Source organism: Micrasema longulum, unplaced genomic scaffold, assembly GCF_059751315.1.
Source record: "Micrasema longulum isolate JH-2025_06_02 unplaced genomic scaffold, ASM5975131v1 h1tg001604l, whole genome shotgun sequence".
NCBI classification, from domain to species: Eukaryota; Metazoa; Arthropoda; class Insecta; order Trichoptera; family Brachycentridae; genus Micrasema; species Micrasema longulum.
Window position 1 is genome coordinate 75,874 of NW_028278785.1, and position 9,752 is coordinate 85,625.

The following is a 9,752-nucleotide window of genomic DNA, read 5'->3' on the forward strand; positions in this document are numbered from 1 at the left end:
TACTCTCTACTCCCCGACCCAACTTTCTACTCGACTTCACTTCTCTTCGCTTGAAATCTCGCTTCGCCCAGGACTTGGATTTTGGACTTCTCTCCCTACGGATTCCTGACCACGGCGAATTGAAGAACATCTCCGGCCTTAAAGAGTTAACTACGTCGCCTGGCCTCCACTGCCTTACGATCTCTGGACCCAGTCGTGTACCACAGTGACTGCAGCGGAACCACAACACGACGCCGGTAGCGCGTTAGCTACAAGGGTTAGGTTTTTTTTTTAAAGTTCGTACAATAGATCATTTTTTAAAGATGTCATCAATTGAAGGTCCATCTAACTCTTTGAAATTTAAAATTGTTGGATATGTTTAAGGCTTCTAAAATATAATTTTAGCGATTGTCTTTTGGGCAGTCAAAAATGATCGAAAATTTTCCTTGTACGCTCCTCCCCAGCATATGACTCCATACTGGAGAATGGACGGTATGATTGACTTCTCGCTCTAGGCAATAACTGCCAAACGATAGTGATTACTTTCATGAATTTTGGTACTTACAGGGCGACCCTACTCCTGTATTTCATGGGTAGGAGAAGCTATTACCTAATAGTTCCACTTACATTTTTTTAAATTCTATAGTATTTTGAAATAGTTTTAATTTCTTTATTAATGATTTTCTGTTGACCAAAACCGACAATTTTGTAGATTAACATTTATCTCGCTAAACATCCAAAAGTTACACATGATCCGAACGGGGGGACCAAACGACCCGAGCGCCTACTTGTATATAACGTCACGAGAATAAAAAGTTGGAAGTGTTTATGATAGTGCAATAATTTATTCATGTTTTCACGTAGGTACATATATTTTACTCATTCGTGTATTTTATTCATTTTTGTTAGTTTGCCGAGTGCTTATTTAAATAAAGTGAAATCAACCCTTGTATTATTTGCCGATGCAAATCAAATAAAACGCAACTCAAGAAAATCAAAGCCAGGTCAAAAAATATATAATAATTGCTACCTCAAGACAAGATCTGGTCAATGTTAGTGATTGTTTAAATCTATAAAGACTTACACCAAAAACGTTATTAAGTAGACATTCATTAAGTGGTATATTAAATAGACAGAAGCCGTGGCGCAGTTGGTTAGTGTGAAAATGGCGTCGCGGGTTCGATTCCCACCAGTTGCAAGAAGAAATCCAAGATTTTTTTTTCTCAATCTGGGTATTGTGATGTATTATTCATATCTTACTTGCTGATAAGCCTCGAAATGAGAGGCTTAGGGGTTATTCCTTTAACCCTTTGTGTTTTAGTTGTTCTACAGTGGGACCACCGATTAAAAAATAAAATCCTTGCGTACTGGTAAGAATCGGATGGAACCACCCTAGTAAATATACTACTTGTGACATCTGTGTTTAAATAAAAAAATAGTTGTAACAATAAACATGACATGTCGTCATTATTTCGACAAGTCAAATCCTGCAAGTAGTGTGTGCGTTTGGAAGGGGAAACAAATTGAAATATTTACACGTGTTTGTTATAATGGGAGGTATGTTTTTACAAATATTTATATATTTACATTAGTTTTAAATATATGTTGCATTTATTTGAAAATAATTGTGATTTTAAACAATTTTTAAAAGTGGTTCCATAAGAAACCACTAAGACACTTAAGCTTTTTTTTTCTTTTTACTCAGATAAAACTAGTTGGATTTTTCCCGAGTTTGAGGCTCTTCCAGTTAATGCAATTTTGGATGAAATACCTTCAGATTTTGATTCTATGGCATCTGACGGTGGAGATGAGTTTGAACATATTAATTTGTTGGAGGAAATTGAAGTTTTAGAACCTTTTCCCATCAATGCATCAGAGCAAATATACTCAATTAAAAATAATAATTGGGATAGTGAAGACGAGATTCCACTAGCCTCGCTTATACAGGAAGCAAACATTTTATGGGGTAGAAATACTAAAAATTGGAATGAACCTTTCTTAGAAAACACTGGTCCCATTTTACCGGAAAATGTTGAGATTCCCACTGATTTTTTAAAAATTGCTGTTCCCTATTGATTTACTGGAAAAAAATGTGTTTGAAACTAATCTATATGCTATTCAAAGAAATGATGGCAATTCTCGAAATTTTGAAACTACAAATGTCCAAGAAATTAAGTGTTTTTTAGCTATAAACATGTTGATGGGAATAAAAAAATTGCATAGTTATAAAGATTATTGGTCTTCGAAAGTTGAGCTCAGAGATCCATACATATCTTCTCTAATGTCACGTGATAGATTTAGTTGGCATCTTGGGAATATTCACCTGAACGACAATTTGTTACAGCCGTCTCACGGAGAAGAATATTATGATGAATTGTATAAAATAAAACCTTTGCTCAATACACTGTCGGAAACATATGTATTGAGCACCAAGTTAAATCCGCACCGGACCAGGTGGCACAGCTCAACTTGCCATGTTGGACTTTGTCTTACAGATAAAAGAAATTGTTTTATGTTATTTCATCGATATGAATAATCATACCTTTTTTCCTATTTTTTATATCACAGTGTTTTTAATTTTTTTATTTCTTTTGACCTGGTGGTTCCACTGTGGATCCGCCAATTTTTTCGTATTTTTCATGTAAAAAAAAATGTAAATATAGAAATAATCTTTACTATCCTTTGTTTTCAATAAAATATTTTTAAAAACCTAATCCGACTAAAAATAATGTTCCGTCCACAAAGGGTTAAGAAAAATTAATTAAAAAATAAATTCGGAATTTATTGCGGATAAAATTAGAATGATTTATCGTCGCCAACATGAGTGAACATTTTGTTTTTGATTCAACGTGTGTACTTTGAAACTACTTCTTTAAGAACATTTTAATTGGCACTCTGAGGATGAGAAAAGTTTCTGCTGATATGGGTCAACATGTGTGATTTTAATTGGTCTTTTCGAGAACACGTATATCGACACTCTGGGCATGATAATGGGCTCGCACCAGTGTGAGTCAACATGTGTCGTTTTAAATTGCCTATTGCAGAACATGTATAATGGCACTCTGAACATGAGAATGGCTTCTTGCCGGTATGAACAAACATGTGTCGTTTTAAATATACATTTCGAGAACATGTATATTGGCACTCTGGGCATGATAATGGTTTCTCGCCGGTATGGGTCAACGAGTGTAATTTAAAATCGCCTTTACGAGAGCATGTATATTGGCACTCTGAGCATGATAATGGTTTCTCACCAGTATGAGTAAACATGTGCCGATTGAAATCGCCTTTTCGAAAACATTTAAATTGGCACTCTGAGCATGATAATGTTTTCTCGACGGTATGAGTCAACATATGTGATTTTAAATTGGCTTTTCGAGAACATACATATACGCACTCTGAGCATGAGAATGGTTTCTCACCGGTATGTTTCATCACGTGTAATTTTAAATCGCCTTTACGATCACATGTATATTGGCACTCTGAGCATGAAAATGGTTTCCCGCCGGTATGTCTCATCACGTGTAATCTTAAATCATCTTTACGAGAACATTTATATTGGCACTCTGAGCATGATAACGGTTTCTCACCAGTATGAATCATCATATGGGATGTTAACCGTTCTTTTCGAGAACATGTATATTGACACTGCGAGCATGAGAATGGTTTCTCGCCAGTATGAGTCAGCATGTGTGGTTTTAATTGACCTTTTCGAGAACATGTATATTCACACTCCGAGCATGAGAATAGTTTCTCGCTAGTATGCGTCAACATGTGTGATTTTAATTGGCCTTTTTGAGAACATTTAAATTGGCACTCTGAGCATGAGAATGGTTTCTCGCCGGTATGAGCCAACATGTGTAATTTTAAACTGACTTTACGAGAACATGTATACTGGCACTTCGAGCATGAAAATGGTTTCTCGCCGGTATGTGTCATCGAGTGTAATTTTAAATCGCCTTTACGAGAACATGTATATTGGCACTTTGAGCATGATAACGGTTTCTCGCCAGTATGAATCATCTTGTGGGATGTTAAACTATCTTTTCGAGAAAATGTATATTGGCATTCAGAGCATGAAAATAGTTTCTCGCCGGTATGAATCAACATGTGTGATTTTAAATGGTCTTTACGAGAACACGCATATTGGCACTCTGAGCATGAGAATGATTTCTCGCCTGTATGAATCATCATGTGTGATTTTAAATGGGCTTTTCGAGAACACGCATACTGGCACTCTGAGCATGAAAATGGTTTCTCGCCGGTATGTGTCATAAGGTGTGATTTTAAATCGCATTTACGAGAAAATGCATATTGGCACTTTGAGCATGAGAAGAGTTTCTCACCGGTATGAGTAAACATGTGCCGTGTCAAAATACTCTTCTTTAAGCATTTATATTGGCACTCTGAACAGGCGAAATATTTCTGTGTTGCTTGGAGACCTGCAACAAAAACAATGTATGAAATCTCTTTGAATTGTATTTCAAAATACCACTTAAGGACCACGCGTTCGAAAATTACCGCACCTGAGAAAATTCGGACAAACTTTACCTGCAGAAAAGACTACTACTACCATCACGCCTCGTGAAAGCGCTCGTTGGTCAAAATAATAAAAAGTAAATCTAAACCAAGAAGTTTCATTGATAAGTTTATTTATAATTATCGTGAATGTTTTTATGAATATCTTTTATTTATTGACCGACCTTGAAGCAGATATAGTGGAAGAAAGTAACACTCACTTGAAGGTATTTCCCCGTCACGAGATGAATCCAAACACTCTTGTTTAATGTCGGGATAGTCGATGTCCATCTCCGTGGAGATAATTACATCACTGGTTTTTCTGGGCAGGTCAGAACTGGTCCCCGGTTCAGCCTTTACCTCCTGGCTTATGCGGAGACGTGGCGCCCCTTCCCCGGTACGGAGAACATCTCCTTCTACGTCGGCAGTCCCCGGTTCAGCCTTCATCTCCTGGCTTATGCGGAGACGTGGCGTCCCTTCCCCGGTACGGAGAACATCTCCTTCTACGTCATCAGTCTCCGGTTCAGCCTTAATATACACTTGAGCGATTTCCATCTTTAATAGTAAATATCCTGAAAATTGCCTGAAGTAAATATCCTGAAAGTTATTTATATTATATCTTGTTCGATAGTAAATTGTCGTTTGCGTCTTTTTTTTATTTTATGGATAAACCCCTACGGGTTACATACTGGCTACGCGTGAATGTTTACTGCCATTTATATGTTTTGGTTGTCGGCTTTTCCTTGAGAAGAAAAAACCAGAGCAGCCTGGCCGTACCTTCCGCATCACAACAATTCACAAATTCCAAATTCAAATATTGAACTGACTGCTGTATTTTTCCTAAAAACAAAAGAATATATCTTTTGTGATCCGCACAATATACTAACAACGACCAAAAATAATATTTCTACCGCTATCATATACAGTTACCGCTAAAGTGTCAGCTTTGTTATCGTCACCGCATCCAAAATCCAAAAATTCGGATACACAAAGCAGAATAAGAAAGAACTTAACATCCGCATCATTCCTGCACATAATATCTGGTGGAGCGAGGGGGAACAGTTCAACACAGGTGAGTCGATTTTCATTATGTATTAGGTGGCAGTAAACGTCCTTAATAACGAGTGTGTTAGCTGACCTTGTAGGACCATCTTGGTTTAGTTCATGCGCTCTCTAAGCTATCGAGGAAATAACTTTCGCGCCTCTCTCTCCCGTCACCACATACATTTGACAAAATATTTTTACTTTTAAAACTCATATTCTACTGTCAATGATAATATTTTGACATCTTTTGTACAGGTTGCCTGAATATTTTATATAGTTTTGTCTGGTAGTTTATTGAATAATTTCAATCCATGGTTTATTAGTCTCGACTGTCCTTGTCTCGTTTTAGAAGGTTGTATATATAATATTGTTCTCTTATTCTTGTATTGTTTCCATGTTTACTACCATTTTTTTTACCAAGTTTTAGTTTGTCTACAATTACATCAGTGGCTAATTTATGAATAAATTTTAAGTATCCTAGTTTAAAGAGTTCAGTTATATTTAATTATTTAGTTTGTTTAAAGAGTTCTTTAGTTGCTGTTTTAGATAGGGTAGGTCATATACTAACTTTAATTTTTTATTTTGCTGTCTTTGTAGTCTGTTCATGTCATTTTGATTTCTCATTCCCCATAGCAGTTGCATACAACATATTTTAGTTGTTATATAGGCTTCATACATCAGATTTTTTTCTGATTTGGAACAAAGTTTTTAATGTTTTGAAAAAATACTCGACAATGTCGCCACTTTGTTAATTAAATTGCTGATATGGATCGTCCATGTCAATTGTCTGTCTATTAAACGTGTTAGATTTCAGTAAGCGTTCATTATTTATGTAAGCGTCTACCTACTGAATGTATTATTTTTCTTAATTCAAATTAATGAGATTACTCACATTAATGAGATTACCGAGGCGCTGAAATGCCCCTTTTTTAAAATAAATATGGGGCACCATGAAAAGTCAGTAGCGGAACATTTTATAGACACAGAACATAATATTTTCGCATTCGAACTAAAGATTTTACATAAACCTAGACAATGACAGTGCACGAACAATAAAACTGGCAATTGAAATACACAAAGACCCAAATAACTTACTCATAAACAAAGACGACAGGCTCAACATGTTTTCCGCCACTTCATTTTACAAAAATGACTTAAAATGGTGCAAATTATTAGTATTATACATAAACACGAGGTTTTTATACAAAACACAATTAGTTGGAGCTACAAAATTGCCGCAAAGCCTGAAACGGCTACCATATGCGGAGAGAATGCAAACTCTCGGAACGGCGAGAAAGGAGTGACCTGGTAGAGACTTTAGCTACTGGCTTCAGGGTTGACGAGAGAGGAGGAAAAAGGCATAGACAAAAATACGGATCGTTTTTATTTCTTTGAAAGGCATTACCAACAGTAAAATAAATGCATGGTTCGTGATGTACTGTTAGGTGGATTTGTATGATTTAATTTATTACCAACCTACCGACATGGCTTTTCAAGAATATCGAATATTGTAAACGAAATATATGGATGAAATTATTGATTACAAAGCTTAATACACACTAAACGAGTCTTTGAAAAATCTTTTTTATTTACAATATGCTAAATCCGATATTTCTCCCGAATGATAACATAGACATGCTCTGAGCCCTGAAAAATGTGTGTAGACTTTGATCACAATGCTGTATTTTTTTCTCGCTGACACATCATATTGCCTCATTTAAAAAATATCCATTTCAGTTTACATTTAAATAACTAATATATTTATAAAAGTTTGAAGTTCGAAAAGAATCAAATTTCTCAATGTTTTACGAATCATAAATATTTTTTAGAAAAAAACACATACGACGTCACACAGCATCCGCAAACGTCATACTTGATGACGTCACAAATTGTTTGCTATCTTTCAATCTTTATTTGAATGACTAGACTTTGATCCTTTCTTTCCATCTCCCTTAACTTAAGAAATCTTAACAGATCTCAATAAGAATAGTACTGATATTCTTGTGAACTTTTAAATTGATTTATTAGCTCATATAAAAAATCCATGATAATGCCCATTGACATCACCGCCGTCACCGGGCGATAACAAACACTTATCGCATAAACATATTTCGAATTAGAGACGGCGCTAAATAACGTAAGTTCTACCTACCACTAAAACTCCTATTGTGTTGCCTGGGTGCCTCACGTATCCGGAATACATATGATCAATTCCTGCGAGGTGGAATACAATCACATACAAATTATATAAACAGATCCAATTGAAACAAAGCGTTGATTAGAAATTATACTTATTCCCTTGCGTGTGACAGATGTCATGGCAATCAGAGATAACGTTGAACTATAACAAGTAAAGCAACTTAAGAGGCAGAAAGGGTTGCCATAGAAAAAACCGTATTAAAAGACGGGTAGGAACTAGGTAAATAGGTTCAATTCATTTATTTAAATATACATTACAATTATATATTCAATACGTACATATTATAAAAAAGATAAAAATACACGAAAGAGACTCATGTCAAAGTAGTAGAAGAATCCTGCTCTGGAAAACTTCTTCGGATACATGGAACAGATCAATATCCAGAGCGATGTTGTTCAGCATAGCGGTGCGGTAGCCTTTACAACATGCATAACCATAGGCACGTTGGTTCTGTATATCGGAATATGAAACAATCTGTGGTGACACTGTCTTAGGTAATTATTAGGAACATACAAACCAATGCTCATTATAATCTCAGAATTATCGATCACACCGCGCAACAATCGATAAAAATGTGTAGTCAAATACACATTCCTTCTAGTCTCTAATCTGTTGTAGCCGAGCATACCCTGGAGAAACTCGGTCGAGTAGAGCCGAGGATAATACCCACACTCTCTCATGTGGAGATATCTCAGAAACTTCTTTTGGATTTTCTCTATCGTCGGGCCACTCTCGAGTCTACTTCGCACCGAGGAGTTGTAAAGAGTTCTCAGTACGCGGGTATTTTCAAAAACCCTGGCAGTACGCAGAAAAAATCCTAACATCTTCAATGCATTACCACTGATTGTCTCTATGTGTTCATTAAACGTCAGGGTGCTCACAAATCTAAAGCCCAGATCCTATATCCAATTGATACGACCTATATGATATTTATCATTAAAATTTGTTTCCCCATAAAATGGGCATGCATTTTTTATTATTCATCATAAAGTCGACCTTCATTTGTATTCGAAAATAACGCGGCGGTATTTGAAAACATTTCAATTTGAATGAATATAATCTTTCAATACATTTTTTTTTAAATTTATTTATTTAATTATTTATTTATTTAAAGAAAACAACAGCCATTACAACAAAAAATACAGTATATACAAATAAACCAAAATTTTAGGCCAGTTATAGTTTTCTATATAAAAACTAAATAGAATGTAAAAAATTTAAAAAAAAGCGTACCTGTATTAAGCCACTCCGTATCATATCACTTGCAAAAAATTTAAAAAAATAATAATAACTAAAAGTACAAAATTTAATTTATTATTATAATTTTTAAATATTTTTTTTTAAAAAATCATTTTACGGATCCCCACGGAGTAGCTTCAGATCAGCTTTTCCTCTTAGACATAAATACAAATGTACAAGTATATAACAAATTACAAATGTTAAATAGATAGTACTGATTAAGTTAAATGATTATTATCTGCAATTATAGCCTTGGCATTTTTCTTATAGTTAATTAAAGTTAGAAAATATATATCAATTTCAAAAAAATGTTTGTTATAACTATTTAAGATTCTGGGAAAAGGTGCATTCTTGTTGTTATTTGTGCTTGATCTTCCAACATGAAACAATTGCTGCAGCCGAGTTGTGCGCTGAGGGATACGAATTTTAATTTTCTCAAGAAGTTGGGGACAATCTAATTTGTTATTTACTATTTTGTAAAGGAAGACGGTATCAGATATAGTTCTTCTGGATTGTAAGGTTTCAATATTGTGATATAGTACAGCTTCTTCATAGTTATTAAAATGTTCATTTTGTCGATAGTTTAGATGCTTCATAAAAATTTTTTGAATCCTTTCAATTCTTAAAATGTATTTGGAGTATTGAGGAGACCAGACTGTAGAGCAATATTCAAGAATACTGCGGACATGTGCAAAATATAATATTTTTAGTGTTTGTGGATAGTTAAATGGTTTACATACTCTTATTATAAAGCCTAATGTTTTGTAAGCTT

The 9,752-nt window shown here is 34.8% G+C and overlaps 1 protein-coding gene across 1 annotated transcript; it reads right to left on the reverse strand.

The window, feature by feature from the left end:
- Positions 1-2,743: 2,743 nt before the first annotated feature.
- LOC148274698 (uncharacterized) lies at positions 2,744-7,854 on the reverse strand. The gene is made up of 3 exons (XM_088236767.1): positions 7,694-7,854; positions 4,719-5,069; positions 2,744-4,421 (listed from the first exon to the last, which is right to left on the reverse strand). The coding sequence occupies exons 2-3, from the start codon at positions 5,050-5,052 to the stop codon at positions 2,863-2,865; spliced, it is 1,893 nt and encodes a 630-aa protein (XP_088092893.1). The 5' UTR covers positions 5,053-5,069; positions 7,694-7,854; the 3' UTR covers positions 2,744-2,862.
- Positions 7,855-9,752: the final 1,898 nt, after the last annotated feature.